Here is a 26480-nt window from a genome sequence, read left to right on the forward strand (position 1 = left end):
GCTGGCGCAGATGCTGTCCCAGGTTCGTGTCTTGAGGATGGCCTTGTCAGAGGCACAGAGCCAGGAGCACAGCCCACTCGCCTTCCCACCTGGGGCAGGGGCCTGCCGCGCCCTGGCCTCCAGACCTCAGTTCTAGCACACAAGGGCTCTCGACGTTCAGAATATGCTAAAACAAACGGGGCGCCAGGTCTCCACTGATGACGGGGACGCGGATGGACCTGTCTGCAGAGGCCGGAGGAATGCAGACCGGAAGGCTTTTCTGGATTATTGCCTGAATAACTGCAGGCAGGCTGGGCCCTCTGTGCTGGAATGCTCACTGTCAGGACTAGGAGGGCCCAGGGAGCCCAGAGACGCCCTGCGGGCTGCGAGCCTGGCCCTCAACACCAGGTCTTCAGCCTTCTGGTCTGTCTCCCTGCACCCCTGTTGGCGCTGTCTCTTGCAGGAGGGCCTCAGCGTTCTCTTTGCTCCATGTTTAAAACCCGCAGGAGTCTAAGAGGTGGGCTCCCCACAGCCTGGGCCCATGGCCGCCACAGCCAACAGCTCCAACACTGGAGGGAGATATGGGGGCCAAAGATGGTGATGACCACCCAGGGCCAGCAGGACACACCACCTATTTTGTACTTCTGCTTGGAAAAAGAAATAGATCTAATATTGTGAAAGTTGTGTGTACGTGTGTGCATGTGCGCGTGTATGTGTGTGCATGTGTGTGTGTGCGCATGCATGAGTGTGTGTGTGTGGTACTGGGGATGGGACACAGAGCACTCAACCTCCAAGCTATATTCCCATCTCTATTGTTATTTATTTATTTATTTATTTATTTATTTATTTATGGTGGTACTGGGGTTCCTGGAAGCCCTTCTACCTCCGGGCTACACTCCCAGACCTATTTTATATTTTTGAGACAGGGTCTCTTAAACCAGCATGGCTGGCTATGAACCTGCGCGATCCTCCTGTCTCTGCCTCCCAAGCACGGGGATTACAAGCGTGCACCACCATGCCCGGCATTCATTATTTATTTTGAAACAGGGTCTCACTAACTTGCAGAGGCCACACTAAGTAGCTGAGGCTATCCTCGAACCTGCGATCCTCCTGTCTCAGCCAAGTACTGGGATTAGAAGTGTGCACCACCACACCCAGCTAAAAGTTCTAATAAGATGAGAGAGATTATTTAAATCAACAACTTAAGGAAGATCCTAAAACTCTCCTAAGAAGGAGCTGCTGTATTAGCATCCTCTCGGTGGTATAAGTCACTAGAAGCTCAGTGTCTTAAAACCATTGCGTTAAATCTCGCAGGGTTCTGGAGTCAGGGCCTCACTGGCCGACACCAGGTACCTCAGGGCCAGTCCTCCTGGAGGTTGAGGAGTGACCCGTGCCCTGTTCTTCCTACTCCAGAGGGACCTGCATGCTTGGCTTGTGCCCAACATCCCTCCAAACCCCATTTTGTCATTGTGACTTTACTCTGAGTCTCCTGCCCCCACGTGTGCGCCCCCCCATGCTGAAGTTGGGACCACCCGGGGAACCAGGCTCACCTCCCACCTCAAGACCCTTCGCTGGTAACCCCGTCTGCAAAGCCCCTTGCCATCTCAGCCCTGGACCCACAGGCTCTTCCGATTAGGATGTGGGTGTGGTTGGGGGCCGTTGCTCAGACCGACCCCTAGGAAGGCACACCTGCTGTGTTGAGTCCCTCAATGTCACCTACAAACAGCAGACCAGATGCGGGAGGTGCGTGGGCACACTTGTACATACCCCGCAAACATAAAGACATGTGGCTGTGAGACCCGTGATGAGGGAGAGGCAGACACTGAGCCTTCCAGAGACCAGTCAGAATGACAGGGAGAGGAGCTCGGGGAAGCCTCGCTCACACATCAGAGGTGGCAGTGGGGTGGCAGGTAGCTGAAGGGTGTGGACACAGGCAGAACACCCCAGGGGGTGAGGGGGCACCCCTGAGCAGCCAGGGCATGGCCCCCTCTCAGGAATAGTGTACAGGTGACCAGATAGCGCTGCGTCCCTTCAGCCGTCAGAGAGGATGCGGTCAATGCCATGGATGGCAGGACACTGTGGCACCGAGGTCCCCAGAGCAGCGGTGTGGGTGGTGTCATGCTGGCTCAGGAGGGGTGGCAGTGCTGGGAAGGAGTGCCCAAGCACACCCCCGGGCACCTCCATGGGGCAGGCACCTGGCCCCCGGCTCAGGGCCACATCCTCAGGTCCTCTGGAGCACGGTGGCCCCAGGCCCGCCCTTGCCAGCCCGCACCACAGCTCTCACTTGAACATGGCGATGAGGAGGTTGAGCAGCAGGATGTTGGTGAAGAGCAGGTAGAGGCAGAGCAAGATGACCGTCAGCCACTCGGGGAAGGCAGGCACCTGCCGCGCCACGTCACTCTCCGGGCACTTGGGCTTGTAGGGGTCCGTGCCGTTGGGGCTGCACTGGTCCAGGTTGAAATTCACTCCTGGCATGGGGGTGGGAGGGTGAGAAGACAACACAGTCAGCAGGGTGCTGGCCTGAAAGGACCCCGGCCATCCGGGCATCGCACCTGGACACCTGCGCCTCGGGAGGGCTCAGCTGTCAGCGCCAGCCCAAAGCCCAACAAGAGGCATCTGTCTACACCCAAGCATCGTCCGCAGGCAGGAAGTGTGACCGGGGCCGGCACACACGCCCAGGACCCAGCCACCCTCCACCTGGGTGCCTCCTGCAGTTACAGTCATGGGTAAGGCCCAGGTCCCCGCCTTGGGGGCCTCAAAATGGTGGGAAAGGATTTAAAGAGAGGAAATTAGAGCATGAAGAAGAATGAGATATTTGGGAATAGATTTAACAAAAGCAGCACAACCATAAAGAACAAAATTATGTGATTTGAAGGGAAATCAGCGGAACGGGAGAATATAACGCCGAGGGGGCTGAGCCGGCTCCAAATACAAAGGGTCAGGTGTTTTCTCCTCTACATGGAAGCTAAGGAGAAAAGAGAAAATGAGAACTTCAGATAAATGAGGTTTGCAACCTGCAGAATAGCGGAAGGGACATGGGGAGAGGAGGGGGCGTGGAAGGGACCTACAAATGTGCACAGAGGAAGTGATCACCGCCAGATTAAATACTATGCCGAGGGGAGGAGCCGCGGGGTCTGGAGGAGGCGCGCCCAGTGCTGTGCACGATGCTCCTCACTCCAGACCTCACCGTGTGTACTTGCAACACACAGGCAAAGTGTATTAAAAAGAAAAAAGCACAGGACTTATACACTGAGAACTACAAAACACTGTTGAGACAACTAAACATCTAAGTAAGTAAAAAGACACCCTGCGCTCACAGTCAGAATCTCAGTTGCTTTTTTTTTTTTTTTTTTTGAGAAATGAATGAGCTGATTCAAAAAGTCATGTGAATCCAAGGGCCCAGAGCCAAGGCAATCTGGAAAAAGCACAAAGTCAGGAGAACTGCCTTCTGGATCTCAAAACTTGTTACAAAGCTACAGTGGCCGAGGCCGTGGGGTTCCGGGGCAGACACAGACACCTGGACCAATGGCCTAGGACTGAGAGCCCACAAGTAAACTCTGACATTAGCAGTCAGTTGACTTCCAACAAAGATCACAAACAATTCACAAAGAAAAAAAAGTCTGTCAACAAATAATGTCAGACAACTGGACGTCAGCAGGCAAAAGAATGACCCTTACCTCACACCATATACATAAATTAATTCACATGGATCAAATGACCAAAGAAATAGCTAAAGCTCTAAAGAAGAAAAACAGAGGCATGAATCAATGTGGCCTTGAATTGAACAAGAGCTTCTTATCTATGACACCAAAAGCACAAATTTTAAAAGGGTCATCAAGCCGGGCTGGTGGGCACGCTTGTAATCCCCGCGCTTGGGAGGCAGAGACAGGAGGATCGTGCAGGTTCGAAGCCAGCCGCGCTGGCTTAAGAGACCCTGTTTCCAAATTTAAAAAGTACAAAAAATAGGTCTGGGAGTGTAGCCCGGAGGTAGAAGGGCTTCCAGGAACCCCAGTACCACCAAAAAAAAAAAAAAAAAAAAAAAGCCATCAAAATTAAAAACATTCAAAACTGCCTTTTCCTAAAGAAAGTTAAAGGACTACCCAGGGAGCAGCAGAAAATACTTGCATATCACCTATATGATAAGTCTCATATGTTTATGTAAAGAACTCTTAGAATTCAACTTAAAAAGAAAAAAGAAAAAAGTTGGCAAAGGAAAGCAATAGACATTTCTCCAAAGAAGTCCTACAAATGGCCTGATAGAAACATGAAAGGTGCTCAACATCACAAGTCACTAGAAAATGCAAGTCAAACCCATAATGAATACTCCATCCCCCCAGCTCGCCATACTAGTAATAACAAAAAGACAATAACAAGTATTGGTGAGAATCGTGGAGAAACTGGAAGCCTCAAACATTGCCGATGGGAATGTAAAAGAAAGAAGCCACTGTGGGGAAACTTTGAGGGTTCTGCAAAATGTTAGACAAATTTGCACACACAAATCTTCTAAGTGACTGTTAATTATAAATAAATGTTCTTGGCAACGTTATCCCTAGTAGCCATAAAATAGAAACAACCTAAACATTCACCAATTCAGAAATAAATAAGTAAAATGTGATATATCCATATGATAAAGTACTATTTAGGAATAAAAAGAAATGAAATACTGGCACATGCTAGAATATGGGTGAGCCTCGAAAACACGATGCTCAGAGAAAAAAGCCAGGCACACGCCACACAATCCAGTGTATAGAAAGTGTCCCAGAAGGCAAATGTCTGGGGAGGCAAGTCCACAGAAAGATAGGGTTGCTCTGGCTCAGAGAGAAGTGGGAGCCGCGGATGGGGAGGGGTGTCTTTTGAGGCAATGCTGATGGGTAGGCATGTCTTCTGGAGTGACTCCAATGGGTAGAGGTATCTTTCAGGAGTGATGCCAACGGGCAGAGGTGACTTTTGGGGGTGATGTTGATGGGTAGACGTATCTTTTGGGATGATGCCGCTGGGTTGTAATGTCTTTTATGGTGATGCTAATGGGTTGTGATGTCTTTTGGGGTGATGCCGATGGGTAGAAGTGACTTTTGGGGGTGATGCTGATGGACAGAGGTGGCTTTCGGGGTGACGCTCTAAGATTAGCTTCTGTAAAGTATTGAAAGCCATGACTGTGCAAGTGACTATGGTGTGTGAATTAATTCTCAAGGACACTGTTTAAAAAAACAAGAAAAACCACCATCCGTTCTGTAAGCAGCGCTCTACAGGAACTGAGGAGGTCATTCCTGGCTGGGGAAGGAGGGTACCAGGGCGACACGTGGTGCCAAGGATTGTTAACTGATGCCCCAGGCCACCCAGCCCACCTCCAGCCTCTGCCGCAGCCGAGGCTCCCTCCGCTGTCCCCCGTACGGCAACAGAACAACGCAGGCGCCCTGGCTTCCTGCCTGGCTCTTGCTGCCGAGCGAACAGGACCGGCCCTTCCTGTCCTCTGGGCTGCAGTCCCGGAGGCTAGAGGCCAGCCTCGCCTTCCACAGCCATGGCCCTTAGCAAGCACCCTGTGGACTTCCCTGCCTGTCCCTCCACCCCGGCCTCGCCTCTCAGCCAACCCCAGCCAGGCCGCGTGCGGCTCCTACCGTCAATGTAGGCCGGAATCTGCCCGAAGATGGTGAGGTAGGAGTGGTAGACCACCCCCCGGAATATCCAGTCCACCCGGCTCTCGTTGTGGATGAGGATGGCCTGCTTGGCCACCCCAAAGGAGACCACCCACACCGCCAGGAGGAAGAGGAAGAAGAAGACGTCCTTCATCTGCAGAGGGCAGGAACCCGGCTGTACACCTCCTGCCTAGAATCCCACCCACGCTGCACCCTCCTGCCTAGAATACCCCCTACCCGGGCCGTACACCTTCTTCCAGACCACACCCCTGGGCTGTACACCTCCTGCCCAGAACCCCCAGCCCAGGCTGTACCCTCCTGTCCAGACCCCACCCCCTCCTTCCCACAGACGCAAAGCCAGGGCTCTGGAGCACCCCTGGACCGCACAGAGCACCAGCCCCTCTCTGGGGAGCCCGAGCATGGGCGGCGCCACAGACCCGCGGAGTGGCTGCGCTACCGCTAAGCGAGGAGGGGCGATCCCGGGCCTGGACAGGGAGAACAGGGAAGGGGCAGAAGAGGCGGAGGCCCGAGGGCGGCGGGAGGCGCGGGGCAGACAGGGGCAGGTGTGGGCTCATGAGCTCAGACCAGCCACGCCCTACCATCCGCTTCACGATGATGATCTTGGGCCCCAGTGTCTTGCTGACGGTGAAAATGTGCATCAGCCGGAGGCAGAACATGATGAAGTCCAGAGAGAGGATGACGCGCCCAGGGTACAGCGTGGCCGGGATGAGCCTGGGCAGAAACGCTGCATCGGCCCTGCTGGCCGGGCAGCCTGCGGCTCCAGCCCGCCAGCCCACTGGCCACAGAGGCTGGGCTCTGGCTCTGCTCCCAGCGTGATGGAAGCTGGGGTGGTCAGGGGCCAGAACCTCCAGGGAGAACAGGCTTTTCTTCAGAGAGGTCCAGAGCCCGGCCTCAGGCAGGAGAGCAGGCCATGGGCCAGTCTGGAGGACAAGGAGGCCTGGCAACCCAGGAGAGGGCACAGCCTCCGCCACTAAAGGCACTGGGGGCAGGACACACTCCAGCGAGGGGCGAGGGCCAAGGGGCCGCCTGGTGTTTGGGGGCTGGGGCACCGACTGCAGCGGGGGCCCTGCATCAGGATGGCCACCCAGGGACACTGCACTGTCCCTGTCAGCCCAGGGGAGGCAAGGACACGGCCGGCACAGAGCTCAGAGCAGAGCCCCCAGATCTGCCCGCCCCTGGCCTGAGCACACTGGTGTGGGCACCGTGCAGAAAAGGAAGTGTCTCAATGCCCACCGGCAGATCAGCCCCGCGATGAACAGCAGGATGGCGCCCACGTCCAGCTTGTTCCAGAAGTCGCTGAAGTACAAGGACGCCATCTTCACCAGCCCACACTCGTCAGGGTCACAGAAGAGCTACTGAGGAGAGGGGCAGTCAGGGGCGGCAACTGTCACCCCAGCCTGCAGCACTCCCTCCCCTGTGGAGAGGGCCAGGGAGGGGACACAGGGACACATTGCTCCATAGGCCCCGCAACTGGAGCCCAGGGCAGTTGTGTGTGCATGCGTGCGTGTGTGCATGTGCGCGTGTGTGCGTGCGTGTGTGCATGAGTGTGTGTGTGTGTGCGTGCGTGTGTGTGTGTGTGTGCATGCATGAGTGTGTGTGAAGCCCCCTCACCCAGCCCAGGCCCTCCAGGGAACCAGCAGGCACAACACTGGCCCAGCAGCTGGCTAACCAGGGGCTGGGACCTGCTGGCTTCAGCAAGTGAGTCTAACCTGGCCATCTCCCAGTGGGCACACCCTGAGGGCACCCCAGCCCATTTACCCACCAGCTGCCCATCACTGGCACCGCGGGCTGCAGTGGGGACTGCTCCACACAGCAAAGGGTTAACCAGGCCCAAGAGCACGAGGCCTTGGTGTGTATCAGGATTGGGGCAGTCCAGTGCTTTCCAGGGACTCGGGCCACACTGGGCCAGCTCGCCCTCTGGAGGGGCTGGGGGCTGAGGTCAGCCTTGAGGGCAGATAGCCATGTCTACGTCCCTGGGCACCCAGGCTCCAGAGAGTGAGTCTCCCCAGTGGCAGTGTCCGGTCAGGGTAACGCCGCCGGCTCTCTGGGACAGCTGAGTGCTGCACAGGAGGGAACTGGAAGGTGTGGGTTCAGAGCAGCCCAGCAGGGGTCAGGTGCGCGGCTTCTAGAAGGACTGAGAGTCACGGCTCTTGGTCAGTGTGAGTCCTAGCGTGCTCGCGGGGACCCCATAGTGTACGGCGCCCTCCTCAGGGGTGGGGGAAGCAGCCCCCAGAGGCCATGGGGGGCCCACTGTGACGACCAGACGAGGTTTCGGGGAGCTAGGCTCCCTGCGGGGTGGGGGAAAGGAAGGTGTGGAAGGCAAGCTCCCGCGCAGAGGGCTCCCGGGGCCAGGGCGCGCTGGGCTGGGGAGGCGGGTGGCGGGCACCTGCCGCGTCTCCTCGCACACCAGGGAGAACAGCCAGAGGTAGATGAGGCACTCGCACCAGGAGGGCGTGGGCTGGAAGTCCACCATGAGCACGTAGGCAAAGAGGCAGAGGAAGGCAAAGTACGACAGGATGTTCAGGTGGAAGATGACCACGGGCGCGTTGAAGAAGGCGCGGGCGCGCGCCGGGCCGCCCACCGCCTGCAGCCGCTTCTCCCTGCGGGCAGGGTGGGAGCCAGGCCCTCAGCAGAGCGTGACCCAAGGGGCCCACGTGCTGGGCCACTGCACCTGGGAGGGGCCAGCACAAGCAGTCTTGGCCCCACACAGCAGAGAGGACCCAAGGTCGACCGCTCACGTCCTGCCCAGGGAAACGGGAGCCCAGCAGGGGTGGGGTCCCAGGGGTGCCCCTGCAAGTGGGAGCCGCCTGTCCCTGCCGTCCCTCACAAGGGTCAGGGCTGGCAGCACGGCAGAGCTCCCCGGGAAAGTGCTCTGACATGCAGCCTCTTATTACGGGGACCACTAGAAACAGCTGCCCCTGGAGAGTAGGGAAAGCCAGTGGGGCCTCGGCACCAGCAGCTCCGTGGTCCCTCAGTTTCCCCCGGAATGCTCTGAGCACTACAGCGGCTCAAGCCCCATCCCTGCAGCCAGGAGACAGGAAGGAGGTGGAGCCTGGGGATGCCTGGGCTGGGGCCCAGGACCCACCCTGGATCCTGGGGAACCCAGAGCCTGTATCCCATTCCTGGTAAATAGCGCTAAGGCCTCCACGGGCCTTTGGTGCTCTGGAGGGGGCCACAGTGGGCCCGGGCCAGGCCCAGGTCCTCAGCCATGGCCAGCCACCACCATCCCTCCTGGATTCCAGGGATGCCACCTGCTCCACCCTCCTCTTCCTCCCCAGGGGACCGAGGCTGCGCCAGGCTCACCCCCCACCCCACAGTACACAGGGGTGCTACCGCCCCCATTTCCGCCCATGTGCATCTCAACCCTCCCAGGCTCCTGGCCGGACTGTGAGGAAGGGCAATTTGTCCGATGCAAGAAGGACCCCGCCCCACAGGCCCCACCGCCCGCCGCCTGGCCGCACCTGAAGGAGATGAGGCCCGTGAAGAGCAGCGGGAAGACCAGCATGCAGAGGATCACCCGCCACAGCCCGTTGTCCACGCACAGCTGGCCCCACCACACCTTGGTCAGGAAGGCCTGCAGGCAGGGCGAGCTCAGCACAGCGGCCGGCCCGCCTGCAGAGACCCCACGGCCCGGGAGCTGCAGGCCTGCCAGGCTTGCCATGGGCCTCCCTGCCCCACTGCTGCAGGAAGGAGCTCTCCCCATCCCTCGTGAGGCCCCAGGGTGCACAGGGCCTTGGGAACGCCTGCTGCTCCGTGGAGCTGGCCCAGCCTCTGAGCCCCCCCCCCCGCCCACCCCAGCACTGGTTCCTCTAAGAACGGAAGGAGCGCTCCGGGCTGGGACACACGACCATATGCCAGTGCCGTTCCTCTCTCCAAGACCTGAGCTGGTGTGACCGGCCGTGCCCGCTCGGGAGGTCACCTGGATGCCCCCGTGAGACACAAACTTCATGTCCTTGGCCTCCAGCGCGAGCTGCAGGCAGGTGGTCTTCCCCCAGGCCTCGGACACACGGATGAGCAGCTTCTGGGCTCGCTCCTCGTCCTTCCGGTAGCACTCGGTGAAGACCCCTGAGCGGGAGGTGGACATGGGTCAGGGCGGCAGGTGGCAGTCCCTGAGTCCTGGGACAGCCAGAGAGCCGGCCCCCCAGACAGCACCCTGGGCAGAGGGGGAAGGGCGCAGAAACAGTGGGGACTGATGTCCCCAAATGCCAGGCCAGGCCCGAGGGCCAGGGTGACGGGCGGCACACCCTGGGCGGTCCCCTGGGCCCAGGGCTCACCGATGGCCCTGAGCTCGTACTCATCGGCCAGCGCCAGCATCTCTTCCGAGCTGTCCGTATCCTCTTCCTCCTTGGACAGCTCCTTCAGGATCTTGCTGCAGGCCAGGGCCGCTGCGATGCAGTCCTGGCTCTGGGGACACCGGGAGCTTCAGTGGGGACCAGAGGTCCCAGCCAGGTGCCCTCACCCAGGGCGAGAGCACAGAGCCCAGGCACAGGGTGGCCGCAGACAGTGGCTCTTTGGGCCCCTGTCTATATAGTCAGCTTGCGTCACCACTGGCCAAGACAGCCATGGGCCGCCTGCTCGCCGTGGGTGCCAGGCTTTCTGGCCAGTGGTCAGTGCCTACAAGAGGCTTTCTGGCCAGAGGGCAAGTCTGATTACCTGGGCCCAGATAATCTCTGCCAGCTCTCGACGGTTCTGCACAATGGCCCAAATGAGGAGGTCACGGACCGGGTCCATGGTGAAGGTGACGTGGCCGGAGGAGCGCTTGTAGAGGGAGCGGAGGCTCACTCCCTGCACCTGGTGGGCAGTGGACAGTGGACAGCCTGAGCCCACAGGGACCCCACTGGCATCGGAACCCCAGGGCTGCTGGGGGCAGGTCCCAGCCTCAGGAGACTGGGCCCATGGCCCGCACTTTCAGCAACACCCAAGACCCTGTTTCAGAGACGTCAAGAGACATCCAGAATGTGGGCTGCCTGTCTATGTCCTCCACCAACATTTTAAGACTCTCATGCCCAGCCAGCACCTCAGGGCTCCCTGCCTTTTCTGACGGCATCAAAGCCTTTACGATGAGGTCAATTCTGCAGTCTGTGAGCAGATTGTGGACAGGAGCTCCGGGAGGGAACGTGACTCAGTGTCTCCCACAGAGCAGGTCTCTGTGGACGCCAGGGTCCCATCGGAGCCTGTGGGGGGCACGAGGGTCCCATCTGAGTAGCACTCAAGCCAGACACGCTCAGTCCACAGAGCCCCTCAGAGCCCCAGTTTCCCTGCTGGGGAGACATGGCTGCAGAGAATTAGAAACAGTTCCCAGAATGGAGAATATATTTCCCAGGAGCCAGCTCTGCTGGGACCAAAATATTGGACTTCTGGCCTCGGGACTGTGAGAAAATTAGTGTCTGCTGTTTAAGCCCCTGTCTATGATATTTTATGGCAGTCCGTGCAGCCTAAGACAGGAAGCATATCTTTTTTCTTTTTGTTTTTTTCTTTTTGTTTTTGTTTGTTTGCATTACCAAGGATTGAACCTAGGGGCATTCTGACTCTGATCTACACTCTCAGCCCTAGTTTTATTCTTTTTGTGTGTGTGTGTCGGGGGGCGTTACCGGGAATGGAGCCCAGGAGTATTCCACCTCCGAGCTACACGCCCCCAGCCTTATTTTTTATTCTTTATTTTGAAACAGGACCTCACTGAGTTGCAGAGGGCCTCACTAAGTAGCTAAGTCTGGCCGCAAATTCAGATCCTCCTGTCTCAGCCTCCCAAGTACTGGGATTACAAGCGTGTGCCACCACGCGCAGCAGCATATCTCTTTTCTAATAAAAATTATAAACACCAAGAGCCCCAAGGATCCCCACCACCAGCACCCCGGGTCACCAACACGCACGCTGAGTTTGAGGTGGGGCACTGGCAGCGAGAGGCGCGGCCGGTCGCTGTGCCGGGGCCGGGGGTACAGCGGCTGCGTGGCGTCCCCCAGGAGCTCCCGCAGCACCTGGGCCACGTGGTGCATGTGCAGGCGGGGTGCGGCCGGCGCGCAGGCCAGGCGCTCAGGCTCCTCGGCCAGCACCTTGTGCAGCTTGCTGTGGAAGAGGCAGGAGGGCTCCAGGTTCTCGTAGAGGTAAAGCAGGGCGTCCCAGGTGACAAACTCCTGCAGCCGCACCCCGTTCTCCAGGAAGAGCTTCACGAACTCAGGCTTGTTGGAGATGAGAGCCGCCGTCATGGTGGGGTGCAGATCTGAGGGCTGAGAGTGAGCCCCGTGGGTGGGCCGCCATCCAGGGCCCCTACCTCCCACCCTGAGCTCGGCTACCGGGACGGGCCACCGTTGTGCCCAGTCTGGCCAGGATGGCACTCGCCCTGGTCACCCACCCCCTGGCTCCCGCGGTGCGACTTGCAGGGGCCGGCACGTTCCTCCTGGGGCAGCTGAGGCCTCACCTTCCACTGACACTCGTCTGTGAAGATCTCGCTGCGGGCGATGTCCACGCGGTTCCACGCCACCGCCAGCTTCAGCTGATGGTCCCAGTTCTCGTGGCCAAAGTGGTCTTGGCTCCGAGAGGCTGCGGCAAAAGCAGAGTGTCCGGCTCTCGTGGGCTCCACGCAGGGAGAGGGGCCAGTGCTGACTGCCACCCTCAGGGGTGTGTGTGTGTGTGTGTGTGTGTGTGTGTGTGTGCGCGCGCGCGTGCGCGCTGGGAATGGAGCCCTGGGGCACTCTAGCTCCAGCTCTCTCCCCATGCTCTCCCTGCAGCCCCTTTTCATGTTTTCATCTGAGTTACTGAAGGCCTGGCTAAGTTGCTGGGGCTGGCCTCCAACTGTGATCCACCCTCAGCCTCCCACGCACTGGGGTCCCGGCGTGCACCGCCATGCCCGGCTCTCAGTAATGGAAAGCGATAAACTCAGCGCTCTGTTCTGACGCCCCTCCCAGGCGCCCACCTTCATAAGGCATCTTCACCTCAAGGTTAGCGCCAGAGAATCTCAGGTTCTGATCACCAGTTTGGCCTGCCCCCTCCTCGCCCCATGCCAGCTACAGGCCAGCCACGCTTACACGCGAGAGGTGGGCCAAGGTCTAAGGAAAGAACTCGCCGTTCAGAGAAGACATGGGGCTCTGGAAGACTAGGGTCTTAGCCTGACATCCAAACACCAGAACTCCAAAAGCCAAGACAGCTAGCTCTTCTGCCTCATCTCTCTCCAGTCAACGACTGCAAAGCCACCTCCCGTCCCTAGAACAAGCTCTGCACCCCTGCGCTTTCTGTGCTGCCTTTATGGCTTAATTTTTTTAACACATAGGTTGTAGTTTGTAGAAGAAATAAGAGCTTTGACCCTTACCTCACACCACACACAAAAACTCATCTGAGGTGGGCTCTAGGCCTTTGTCTACGAATAACACTATGTCTGCAAAGATGTCTATGGCCTCAGGATTCAGAAGGCCTGTCTATTGTTAAGCGGGACTCAGAGAACTTGAGATGTCAAGGGAAAAATCGAAGAACCAAGCTTGATTGTCATGTAAGCCCTCTGCTCTTCCAAGCCATCTTGCAGAAAGCATCGATGCAAGCCACAAACATGAAAATATTCCCAGTGCGCATATCTGACGAAGGCGGCTTATCAGAATACACAAAGAACTCTTACAACTCAAAACCAGGAAGACAACCCACTCAAAATAGAGTATCAGGAAGACATTTCACCAACGAAGAAAGGAAATGGCCCCAAAGCCCTTGTGTTGAATTAGTCACCAGGTCAATGAAAATCCAAACCGCCCTGAGATTTTACTTCACACCCACAGCGATGGCTAAAATCACAAGACTGGACGTGCCAAATGCTGGCAAGATTCAGAGAAACTGGGACTCTCCACTGTGTCCAACAGGTCAAACGGCACAATCCTTTGGAAAATAATTTGGCAGTTTCTTACAGTTACACATACATTTATAAAGATTAGAAGCCAGATATGGCGGCGCATACCTGTAATCCCAGTACCTGGGAGATTTGAGACAGGAAGACTGCGAGTTTGAGGCCAGCCTCAGCAACTATGCACCCTTGGAAACTTAAAAAGATACTGTCTCAAAATAAAAAATAAGGAGCCAGGCATGGTGGCACATGCTTGTGATCTCAGCATTTGGGAGGCTGAGACAGGAGGATTGCAGTTTGCAGACAGCCTCAGTTACTTAGGCCCTCTGCAACTCATTGTGACCCTATTTCAAAATACAGAATAAAGCCAGGCATGGTGGCGCATGCTTATAATCCTTGCGCTTGAGAGGCGGACACAAGAGGATCGCGCTGGTTTGAAGCCAGCCTCACTGGCTTAAGAGACCCTGTTTCCAAATTTTAAAAATATATAAAACAGGTCTGGGAGTGTAGCCCGGAGGTAGAAAGGTTTCCAGGAACCCCAGTACCACAAAAAAAAAAAAAAAAAAAAAACAGAATAAAAATAGGGCTGGGGATGTAGCTTGGAGATAGAATGCCCCTAGGTTCCACCTCCAGTACCACAAAAATAAATAAATAAATAAATAAATAAATAAATAAGGCAGGGGGTGGGTAACTCAGAGGTAGAATCTGGGTTCAATCCCCAGTACCAACGCCGGGCATGGTGGCACACGCTTATAATCCTTGTGCTTGGGAGGCGGAGACAGGAGGATCGCGCTGGTTCGGAGCCAGCCTTGTTGGCTTAAGAGACCCTGTTTCCACATAAAAATGTAAAAATATAAGTCTGGGAGTGTAGCCCATGGGAGTGTATCCTGGAGGTAGAAGGGCTTCCAGGAACCCCAGTACCACCAAAAAAAAAAAAAAAAAAATCCCTAGTACCAAAAAGTCACTGAGAGCCTTGCTAAGTTGCCAGGGCTGGCCTCGAACCTGCACTGCTCCTGCCTCAGCCTCCCGAGTGCCGAGGCTGCAGGCATAAGCCATCATGCCCAGCTCATTTTTCACTCTTGAGGAGCATCAAATATTTCCCCACAACAGCTGGACCACTTCACTCTCCCACCCGCAGCGGGCAGGGACCCAGCTTCCCCACATCTTTGCAAGGGTTATTTTCTGTTTTCTTTGGTTGTCTTCTACTGTGTGTTAAACGGTATCCCACAGCCTCTATTTGCGTTCTCTGGTGATCACTGATTGAGAGCATCTTTTCATGTGCTTGCTGACCTTCTGCATGCCGTCCCTGGAGAAGTGTCTGCTGTAATCTCTGCTCTGTTTTTAATTGTGTGTGTTTACTGTTGAGTTAGAAGCCTTCTCTATATATTCCGGATGTCAATCCCTTTATCAAGTATATAATTAGCAAATGCCCCTCCCACTATGTGATGCCTTTCTACTCCAGCAGTACAAAACTGATGCACAAAAGTTTTTCATCTTCATGAAATCGTTATTCTGTAATCTTTCGTTTCCTATATATTTGGTATCATTTCCAAAAAAATCTCTGCCAAACCTAATGTCATGAAATTGTTGCTTCATAACTTCTAGAGGTTTATAGTTTTCACGGCACCAGGTTTGGCAGAGCTTTCCTGGATACCAAAGATGGCCTCTGTGCCACCGGTCCCTGCTCTGAGCTTCCCTGGTCCTTCCTTTTGCGACCTGTGGGTTTAGTTTGTCCATATTTTTCTAGTTCCTTAATTTGTAAAGCCAGGTTGTTGGTTCAAGTTCCTTCTTTCTTTCTATTTTTGCAGTACAGGGACTTGAACCAGGGGCATTCTACCTCCAAGCTAATTGAACCAGGGGCATTCTACCTCCAAGCTGCGCCCTGTACCATTTTTTTTTAACAGGGTCTCCCTACATTGTTGAGAGTCTCACTAAGTTGCTGAGGCTGGCCTCAGAACTGTGATCCTGTCTCAGCTTCCCAAGCACTGGGATTATAGGCGTATACCCCCACATCCCCCATCGGATCTTTCTTATTTTTTAATGTAAGCATTCACAGCTATAAATTTCTCTATGCATGCTGTTTTTCTATGTCCCATAAGATTTGATATGTTGTATTTTAATTTTCATTGGTCTGCAAGTATTTCATAATGTCCCTTTTGATTTTTCCTTCAATTTGGTGGTTGCTTAAGAGTGCTGTTTAATTTCCACAGACTTGTGAATTTTCTAGTTTTGCCGGGCGTGGTGGTGCACGCTTGTGATCCCCGCGCTTGGGAGGCAGACAGGAGGATCGTGCAGGTTCGAAGCCAGCCGCGCTGGCGTAAGAGACCCTGTTTCCAAATAAAAATATAAAGTAGGTCTGGGAGTGCAGCCTGGAGGTAGAAGGTCTTCCAGGAACCCCAGTACCACCAAAAATAAAAAAATAAAAAATAATTTTCTAGTTTTACTTTCTGCTATTGATTTCTAACTTTCCATATTGATTTCTCATTGTGGTCGTAGAAGATACTTGGTATGACATCTGTCTTCTTAAATCATTAGTTGGGTTTTAATTTGTGGCCTAACTTGAGGTCTATCCTGAAAATGTCCCATGAGCACTTGAGCAGAGCCCGTGTGCTGCGCTGGGTGGAACGCTCTTGGCGGGCCTGCGGAGTTGTTAGGTAGAGTACCGTGCACGTGTCTGCTAGGGCTCACTGTGCCAGGGCCTCTGTTTTCTTGCTTATCTCTGTCTAGTTGTTCTAACCGCCTTTGAGAGGGAGAGATTAAAGTACCCAAGTATTTTTGCAGAAATGTCTATTTCTCCCTTCAATTCCATCAGTGTTTGCTTCATATTTTTAAGAGTGTTTCATTAGGGACATAAGTGATTACGATTATTACATCTTCTTGTAGCGCTGAGCCGTTCCTAAGTGCAGACTGGCCCTCTCCTGTCTCTTGAAACTTTCCCTAAGATATGCTTTGTCTGATATTAGTAAAACCACCCTTGCTCTCGTTTGGTTACTCTTTACATGGAATATCATTTTCCATCCTTTTTCTTTTAATTTATTTATTTGGGTATGAAGATAGTTGCTTAGAGATAAAGCTTTATCATGAAGTTGAACCATGTTTTTCATCTCTTCTGCTAATTTTTGTCTTTTGATTGAAGAGTTGAAATCATGTATATTTAAAGTTATCACCGAATGTCCGGGCGTGGTGGTGCACACTTGTCATCCCAGCATTTGGGAGGCTGAGACAAGAGGATCGTGGTTTACAGACAGTCTCAGCTACTTAGTGAGGCCCTCTGCAACTTACTGAGACCCTGTTTCAAAATAAAGAATAAGCCGGGCGTGGTGGCGCACACTTGTCATCCCCGTGCTTGGGAGGCGGAGACAGGAGGATCGCTGGTTTGGAGCCAGCCTGGCTGGCTTAAGAGACCCTGTTTCCAAATAAAAAGTATAAAATAGGTCTGGGAGTGTAGCCCAGAGGTAGAAGGGTTTCCAGGAACCCCAGTATCACAAAATAAAATAAAATAAAATAAAGAATAAAAAATAGGGCTGGGGGTGTAGCTCGGAGGTAGAATGCCCCTGGGGTCCATCCCCAGAGCCGCAAAACATTAATGAGTTATCACTGAAAAGGAAGTCCTTACTTCCGCCATTTAGCTGCCTACTCTCCAAATGCTCACAGCTTCTGTCCCACCGCAATGCCGTCTTCTGTTGTGCTTAGTTGACTTTTTGTAGTAAGATGTTTAACATTTTAAAGCTGCAACACTCCGACCTGTGACACCAACTCAGCTCGGATAACATAAGAAATCGGTTCCTTCAACAGCTGTGTCTCCAGCCTTCGGGGTGTTAATATCGCAAAATCACATGTTTTATACTATGTACCCTAAAACACGAACGGGTAATTCCTTGAAATGCATTTTCTTCTAAACTACACAGAAATAATGATGAGTTGCAACAATACTAGCTTTTAAACTAGTAACTTTACTATAGTAATCTCTTAGGTAATATAAAACCCAAAAAATACAGTTACTAACCGTTCTTATAATAAAAGATTTTACAACTGTGCGTATAGTTACTTATATTAAGATCTTTAAGCTGGGCGTGGTGGTGCACACTTGTCATCCCAGCATTTGGGAGGCTGAAATGGAAGGATCACTGTTTGCAGCCAGCCTCAGCTACTTAGTGAGCCCTTCGCGACTCAGTAGGACCCTGTTTCAAAATAAAGAATAAAAAATAGGGCTGGGAGTGTCACTTGGAGGTAGAAAGCCCCTGGGTTCCAGTAGCTCATGAAGGAAGGAAGGAAGGAAGGAAGGAAGGAAGGAAGGAAGGAAGGAAGGAAGGAAGGAAGGAGAACTTCACTCCTCCGCGGGCTCTGAGCTGCTGTCTCACTCCTCCACCTGGCTCTGGGCTGCTGTCTAGCTCTGTTTTATTCTGTGTGTCTCCCTTGACCATTTCTTGTACCACAGGTCTAGTGGTAACAAATTATTCCCTCTGCTTCTGTTTATCCAGGAGTGTCTTAACTTCTCCCTTGCTTATAAAGACCATTTTATCCGATACAGAATTCTTAGCTGAAAGCGATTTTTAAATTATTACCTTTTAGCACTTTTGAAATACCAACCCACTGCCTGCTGGTTCCTAAAGTTTCTGATGAGAACTCTGCAGATAATCTTATTAAGAGCCCTTGTATGGGATAAGTCACTTGTCCCCCGCTGTTTTCAAGTCTCTCTTTGTCTGTCTTTTGTAAGTTTGATTCTCCTGTGTCTCTGGGTAGGTCTCTCTGAGTTCATCGTACCAGGGGTTTGTTGGGTTTCTTGAATGAACTAGGTGTGAGATGGTGTGGCCACCAGCTGCCCTCTGGCCAGTGCACCTGACCGAGGGGACAGCTGTGGCACTTCAAGCCTGGGCCCCTCGTCCTGAGCAACCTGCGTTCTGGTCCCCACTCCCCACGTTCCCTGAACCTCACCTTTCAGTAAAGCCTGCAGGATGGCCACATCCACGTCCTGCTGGCCGTCCTTGCCTTCCCGGAAGATGGTCAGCAGCTGTCGCCTCCGGACAATGTCCTGAATCTGCAACACACAGTTTCCGAGTGACATCAGATGGGCAAATGCCCTGCCTCCTTTAGGGACACGTGGAACTGAGTCCCCGACAGGGATCCAGAACTCTAAGCACAAGTCCTGCCCGCCCTGTGTGGCCAGGGCCGCCAGTCTCAGCTTCCAGTGGGTTCTGGAAGGTTCTCCAGGCTGGACCAGGGCTTTGTGGGAGAGCTGACAGCCAGGATCAGTCACATGGACACCTGTGGAGGGTGGGGTCATGGCCACGGGCGGTGGCGCCCCACAGGGCTCATCAGGAGCTACCCGAGGCCCAGCTCCTGGACCAGGGACATGGTCACTGCTGAGGCTCACCCCAAAGGCCTCCATGAATGTACCTAGGTGGCCAAGAGGCTGGTCGCCCAGCCGACTGCTGCTGTCCCCGGCAGCTCTTCTGCTGCCCAGTCTCAGTGAGGCCCATCTGTGCTCTGCGGCCCTCGGTCAGCCCTCTCCAGGCCTTCCCAGAGCCCCACAATATGGCAGACTCTGTCCCAGAACATCTCCCCCGCTCTCCCTCTCTCCAGCCCTGGCACTCTACACGTGAGATTCGACCACTGCCCTCCCTCCCTGCTAACAGCTAAGCCACCTCCCAGAGCCGGTCTCAAAGGCCCCTGCCCTCGCAAACCTGCCCAACCTGCTGGGACCCCTGTTCCGGGTCCCCTCCCTCTGGTCACTGTGGACGACAGCGGCTCCGGGAGCCAGCGGTGCCTGGCGACCGCCTGCCTGTGTGCCTCACCTTTTTGGTCCACTCGACGATCCTGCTTTCCGTGAAGGTCTCAAACATCTCCTGGAAGAAGACGCTGAGCTTCTGCTGGATCAGGGAGATGGTGATCTCAGAGACCGGCAGCGCGGCCACCTGCGCGATGACGTCGGCCACGCGGCCCGAGCCCTCCACGATCACGCAGGGCGTGCCGTTGGTGATGGCGTTGTAGATGGTCTGCGGGACCAAGGTGAGCGTGAGCCGGGCGGGGCCCTCACCTCAGCTGGTGTGCTCCGAAATGGAGCGCCCCGCAAGGGCAGCTGGGCTGGGCCAGCTCGCTGCCAGGACGAGGCCGGGGCTAGGAGGCCAGGGCCCGCTTTTACTAGTCTGCTGGGTTCATGGCTCTGAGGGACGAAGGGCAAGCTGGGCTGGGCACAGAGGCCATACACCATAGGCCGGTGACGGCACCCCACCTCCATAATACAAGGGTCTTGCGACATTCCTGTTGACCCTTGCGCGTGAAAGCCATTCACGTGGGATGCTGTGTGGACCCAGAGCTCCAAAGGCCCAGGGGGACAGGACCAGGGGACCCCGGGCCCAGTGTGTGCAGGCTGCAGGAGGGGCTGGCAGTACGCTGCCTGGCTGGACCGCTCCACGCACGAGGCCTGCCCGGGGCGAGGAGGCCTAGTGAGCCCTGACCGTGGCAGGAGTGACTCCGGGGCTCAGCCTGGGTATGGACGGGCAGGCCACACGCCGCAGAGTGCCATCCAGCCAGGAGGCCCCGGTTCTGCCTTAAAGTCCTGGGATCATAACACAGAAACAGGCATTTTCTCCACGCCCGTGAACAGATCCTAATAGTCTTTCCCCAAATCCAGACATTCCTACAACCAACGGAGCCAGCAGCGCCCGTGGAGGAGGTGACACACAGCAGGAGTGGCTTCGGAAGGAAGGGCCGCGCAGCCTGAAGCGCCCGGAGCATCCGCCTGCACTGCGGGCCCCAGGCGGGCTGGGGCGAGCACCTGTACTCAGGAGGACTGGCAGACACACCCAGGGGCCTGGGAGCAGAGGACAGGTGGATTCCCTCCTTATTCCAGGCCCATTTGGAGCCCACCTGTGACTGACTGCAGGGGCTGAAGCCAAGCTACCCTCCCCCACGCACACCAGGGTCCTCCGTGGGTGTCTCCCCATCTCAGCAGAAAGCACCCCATCACATGGTGGGCTTGCCCCTTCTCCATCTCCCTGGGGCAGCTGGCTGGCCTGCCCTGCCAATGATCCCACCAGGATACAGGCAAAAGCTGCCAGCCGGTCCTCTCAGGGCCGCCTGCAGCCGGTACTCACGTGCAGCGTGCCGGGGCCGCCCTCTAGCACCACGCAGACGATGGGGATCTTGATGGCCACACCTGGGCAAAGGCGCGTGCACGTGAGGGGACAGAGGTGCATACCTCTGACTGGACTCACCCCCTCCAGGGTCACGTCACGAGCAACGGGCAGCTTCCCAAGGGGGCGCTGCCAAGTCTGCAAGTGACCTACTCGTTTTACATGAACGAGCAAGCACAGGACACTGAGGTCACCCCTCCCGCTCCCCGGGTCCCAGCCCACCTTCCTGGGTGGGGGGTGGGGGGTAGAGCGGTGGCCGCAGAGCCAGCGCCCCGCGTCCCTGCCCTCTCTGCCTGCCCACTTTGCTCTGCGGTTCTTCCCCTGAGCTTCAAGGTCCAGGCTCGCCCACAGGAACACGTCTGTCCAGCAGGAAGACCTGACCCATCACACGGGCAGAGCCAGGCACAGAGCTCTGTCCCCGCCCTCCATGTGCTCCCCTCTGCACTTTGTGGCCAGCCCGGCAGCCAAGGAACTCGGGATGGCTTTAGGAATTCCTGTCCCTGGGTGGCAAACTCTGTTCAAGCGCTAACACATTCCCAGCCTGACTTCTCAAAGCAGGGTTGTCAAGGGGTGGTCCCTGGACAGCAGCATCAACAACACTGGGTACAGGAGAGACACAAGTTCTCATCCCACTTGGACCTGAAGAACTAGAGATGCTGAGGGCGGGGCCCTCAGGCTGGGCGGCCGAGCTCGCCGAGGGATTCTGACACACCAGGAAGACTAAACCCGCCGCCCAAGAGCACCCAAACCGCCTGGTGCCCAGCGGAAAATCTCCCCATATTTTAATGCATCTTGGCCTCAAGTCGTATGAAAAACCCTGGGTGTACCCCCAAGGTTCTGGAGCCTGCCCGCCCCACCTCCACGGAAAAAGACGTCACACTGAACGTCCACTGCCTGCATCCCGTCCTGCATTCTGGTTTAAAATGGTCCCAGGACGTTCTATTACCTGAAATTACCTAAAAGCACACAGACAAGCGTGCGCCCTCCACGGGCTGACGGGCAAGGGAAGACAGCCCGATAAACAAGCGCGGACAGGTGGCGGAGGCTCACGGTGCACCGCCATCTTGCCTCGAAACGTCCCAGCCGGCCAGCTGCGTCTCTGACACTGGCCAGCCCGCTGCCCTCTGCCCCGGCGCCCTTACCTCCCCTCTCCTTTGTCTGCTCCGATATGAACTTCTCCAGCTTGGTCCTCAGGGGAATCTCGACCCCGTACTGCCCGTGGGTCCCGTCGTCCACCAGGATGAAGTGGGAGTGGTTGCTGTCCAGGCAGGTCAGGTTCCCTTGGCCTTCCTCGTCCAGTACATACTCAGCGGGAAAGCCGCCCTGTGATGGCCAGGGAAGCCTCAGACAGGCGGATGGAAATTCTGCACCTTGAAAGCTGGGAATTGGGAGCTGGTGGGCTGGATAATGCCCTCCCCCAGACACCAGGCCGTAAGCCCGGGAACCTGAGAGTGCCACCTCACTTAAAGAAAGGCTCTTTGCAATGGGATGAAGGAGCTGGCATAGGAAGATGGCCTGGCTTATCTGAGTGCCCCGAAGCCATCTCAGCTGTCACAAGGGGGGGATGGTCAATCTGGACTGCGGCTTGACTGGAGAAGACACCTTGGACCACGTGGCCCTGGTGTGCTGAGGGGACAATTGGCGTGTGGAGCGGCAGACTGAGGTGGGGGTCCACCCCGTCCTGCAGTCAGGGGCCCCGGGTGGGACCAAGGATGCGGGGCAGGAGGAAGCGGCAGGAAGGCAAGCGTGGTTCTCCCTGAGTAAAGGTACCCACTCCGGCCTGGGATGCTGGACCAGCCCCTTTGCTCTTGGCACTGGACTCTCCCCGATGTCTCCCCAAAGAGCCCATCCTGGACTGGGACCTCAGCATCGGTCGCTGCTATTCTGAGACTCCAGCCCCAGACCACTCGGCCAGCTGCTGGCTCAAGTTCAGTAATCGGACGTTGGGGCCGCTGACTTCCTGACTGCAAGTTGGGCACACACGTCCCCATGACGCCAAGTCTCCTTCATCCTTAGAAACCCGGACGGCGTGATCTGCGCGCGTCGGCACGCACTTGTAATCCCAACACTTAGGCTGAGACAGAAGCACGGCACGTTCATGGCCAGCCTCAGCAACACAGTGAGGGCCTCTGCAACTCAGTAAGACACTTTTTCAAAATTAAAAATAAAACAGAGCTGGGGGTGTAGCTCAGAGGTATAATGCCCTGGTTTCAATCCTCAGTACCACAATACAAAGAAAAGAAAAATTGTATTGTATGAACCAAATTCTCTTTCTCAATTTAAGTCTCGCCACTGTAGCCAGCTACGTACACAGTCTGTCCTCAACCCTCAGGGCAGCTCCATCTGGGGCCGACATCAGAAACCACAGCGAGGTGGGACTCCTGGGCCAGGACCTCTGAACACAGGGGCTCAGGGTTGAGCAGCCTGGGGTGGGACGCTGGCCCAGCCTGACAGTTGCTCACCAGCTGCGAGGCCCCAGCAAAGTCACTTCCATCCCTCCTGGCTGACCCGCGGTGCACCCGTCTGTGATCCCAGCGAGGACCCCAGAATCCAGCCAGTACCTACCTGTCCTGCTCACTGGGGTCTTCCCTCCCTCCGCATGTGCCCTGGGGCCCCGCTGGCTTCCGCGCCCTGCAGCCCTGCAGCCCTGGTCGGCTGCGCACACCCTCCCCGCGTGCTCACCTTGGGATGGACCAGCCCCTCCCGATTGTGCAGCGTGCCCCACGTGGCCACTCCGACGGTGACGACTTCTCCGTCTGTGTAGCTGCCGCTCAGGCTGAAGTCCCTCACCGCCTCGCCCACCTGCTTCATCACACCCGCGTGGGAGCCCCCTGTGATGATCCAGGCCCCTGGGGAGAGGACACAGCTCTGCACACGTCCTGACACGCACACACTGCACCAGAGCCCTCTGCTCGGCGACACCAGCTCCCTAGTACTCAGGGGCTCCTAACACGTCTCCACGGCGGGATCAGGAGGAGGCCGCCGTGATGGTGGCACCCATCAGGTTGCACAGGGCCCCTCTTCTGTCCCTGTTCTGTCCTGTCCCCGTCTCAGAAGCACAGCTTCCCCAGTTTCTCTGAATTTGTCTACTTGGAGCTATGCATCTCTCCCCTCTTCCTCTGCACAGTTGAGACCCGAGTGCCCTAGACCACGTCCTTGCCCCTGGTCCGATGCCAGGCCCGTGGAGGCTCACGGGCGCTGCCTTCTGCCACATGGCTTATGGTGGCCCTGTCGGGGACACTGCCCCATCCACTGTCCGCCCCGGTAACCACATGCAGCCAGGCGGAGGACACCAGGCTGGGCACGACGACCGTGCACCACTGTGCACACGGTTCTGCTCACCCAGCCGAGCCCCACGTGAGGGGACGGGGAGGAGCGTGACACCTGCCTGCCAATGGGTAGGTGTCACTCCCCAGGCAGCGCCGACCTGACTTCAGAAATCGGTGCCTAGATGCAGGCATGGTGTTGTCATGAAAGAAATATGTCTAAACCGTCTAGCAGTGGTTCTGGGGCCAGGAGTGGGCAGCAAGGGAACCGGCGGGGAACACACAAGAGACGCAAAGCCAAGCATGCTCCAGGCACCCGGCCACACAGCCACACCCTGCCTCGAGCGCAGAGGGAAAAGGCTGGGGCGCAGCTTACTGCCGGAGGACCCCGGGGTTCAATCTCACACACACACACACACACACACACACACACACGCACGCACGCACACGCACGCACACACATACACACACACACACACACACACACACACACACACACACACACATCAAGACACGGCAAAACAATGGCCAGCGATTGCTGGGGCAAAGGCTGCGGGTGCACCTGGCAGACGAAGGTGCCCACTGCCTGTTCTCCGCCTGGGCTCTCATTAAAGCTATAAGATATGTTTTTATGTGTAAATGTATTGTCTGTGCTACCAAAATTGGCTTCCAACCAAATGAGTACTCACAAATTAAACAAAATAATAACAAACAACAACTAAAATGGATCCAAATATCTTTCAGTTTATGTGACCTAAATTCTTAAAAATGAATTAATTTAGCCGGGCGTGGTGGCGCACGCTTGTAATCCCCACACTTGGGAGACGAAGACAGGAGGATCGCGCAGGTTCAAAGCCAGCCTTGCTGGCTTAAGAGACCCTGTTTCCAAATAAATATATAAAATAGGTCTGGGAGTGTAGCCCGGAGAAGGGTTCCATCCCCAGTACCACCAAAAAAAAAATTAATTTAAATCTGTTGATAGTAAAAGATATTATTAAAAATTATAGCTGGGCGTGGTGGCGCACGCTTGTAATCCCAGTACTTGGGAGGCTGAGACAAGAGGATCTCATAGGTTCAAAGCCAGCCTTAGCTACTTAGTGAGGCTCTCAGAAACTCAGTGAGACCCTGTTTCAAAAAAAAAAAAAAAATAAAATAGGTCTGGGAGTATAGCCCAGAGGTAGAAAGCCCCTGGGTTCCACTCCCAACACCAAAAACAAATTATTATAAACATGATTCTTTTCCAAGATGCTTGCCAATCAGAATTGTATCTATTTTTGTTAGATTTCTAAAGTATAATGACCATTTTTGTTCAGGTTAATGTCTTATAGCCTGTTAAAATGTTACAGGTTGGGGACCTAAAGTTATTTCCTTGCCTATCTGCTTGGAAAACATTCAACTAAAAATCACACGTAAGAAATACAGGAGATGTATTGAGTGCCCTCGCCAAGTTTTTAGCTAGGGACCTGTATTCTTCCTCTGCCCCTCTTACCCAGGGGAGGGGACCCAAGCAAGCAGAGAGCTGCAGGCAACATGCCAGTCTGTGCCAGCTGACCCCATCTGTGCACGCTGCTAACAAAAACCAACTGACAACCACTACTCTGGGTCAGTATACATTTGTCGTCCTATGTATCTCTGACTATAGACACATATGCATCTGAGGTTACACGTGCTAGATCTGAGTTTTACTTAGAGGTTTCATAAAAGCTTTAACGTGAGATATATGTTTTATATGCATACAAGGTAACCAGTAAGTGATCTTATGCAATTTTATCTGATGTTTAGCACCATCGTGTAAGACCAGGTTCGCCTCTCATTTGCTTTGACTCAATGCCAGCGTCCCTAGCTAAACTTGGCGAGGGCACTCAATACATCTCCTGTATTTCTTACGTGTGATTTTTAGTTGAATGTTTTCCAAGCAGATAGGCAAGGAAATAACTTTAGGTCCCCAACCTGTAACATTTTAACAGGCTATAAGACATTAACCTGAACAAAAATGGCCATTATACTTTAGAAATGTAACAAAAATAGATACAATTCACTGAGAGACTTCTCTCACCAACAGCAGCTTTCAGAACAAGCTGCATCCGCCTCACAGAGGCCCTGGGGCTTCCAAGTGAAGGAAGCAGCTGCCGTCCGCCAGGCGGTCAGTGTGAGGAGGCGCGAGTGGCGTGGGCCCATGAAGGCTCGGGCCACGCCATTTCAGCAGAGCCAAGGCTGGAGCGGAGCAGAGCAGGCAAGCCCAGGCTGGGAGTCGGACCCCAGCTGGCGGGGACGCAGCCACCAAGCCCTTCCAGACCCCCAGTGCTGCCTGCAGACTGCCCCGCGCCGCCCCAGGGGCGGGCCGCGTGCCCACCTGTGGTCTGGGCCACCTTGACCAGGCCTCTCCGAAGATGCTCTTCAGCCTCAGCTTCATGTTGAAGTTCTTGGCGCCGCCGGTCACCGAGATGAGGAGGTTGGGGACATCCAGGCCCCAGTGCTGGGTCATGAGGTGGTAGAGCACACTGGAGGGGGTGTCCTGGGAGACCCGGACGTACTGCAGAGGGACAGACCAGGAGGGGACCCATTCACGCTTGGCCTGCCTCGCCCCGGGGCCCCCACGGTGCAGGGAGAGGGCCAGGTACGTGAC

General features: G+C 55.4%; 1 protein-coding gene across 1 annotated transcript in view; it reads right to left on the bottom strand.

Annotated features, from left to right (window-relative positions):
* TRPM2 (transient receptor potential cation channel subfamily M member 2) overlaps window positions 1-26480 on the bottom strand; it is a gene marked incomplete at both ends in the record, with an annotated part of 55729 nt that overhangs the window by 16166 nt on the left and 13083 nt on the right. The window contains 18 exon segments of the mRNA XM_080695781.1: window positions 2264-2447; window positions 5595-5766; window positions 6212-6344; window positions 6867-6985; window positions 8020-8233; window positions 9095-9207; window positions 9553-9698; window positions 9908-10037; window positions 10287-10424; window positions 11504-11857; window positions 12049-12170; window positions 18388-18490; window positions 19248-19448; window positions 20550-20611; window positions 21731-21911; window positions 23271-23437; window positions 26208-26240; window positions 26243-26387. Of these exon segments, the coding sequence (XP_080551907.1) occupies window positions 2264-2447; window positions 5595-5766; window positions 6212-6344; window positions 6867-6985; window positions 8020-8233; window positions 9095-9207; window positions 9553-9698; window positions 9908-10037; window positions 10287-10424; window positions 11504-11857; window positions 12049-12170; window positions 18388-18490; window positions 19248-19448; window positions 20550-20611; window positions 21731-21911; window positions 23271-23437; window positions 26208-26240; window positions 26243-26387 (2717 nt within the window).

The sequence above is a fragment of the Muscardinus avellanarius genome (genome assembly GCF_963383645.1).
Source record: "Muscardinus avellanarius genome assembly, chromosome: 5".
NCBI lineage: Eukaryota > Metazoa > Chordata > Mammalia > Rodentia > Gliridae > Muscardinus > Muscardinus avellanarius.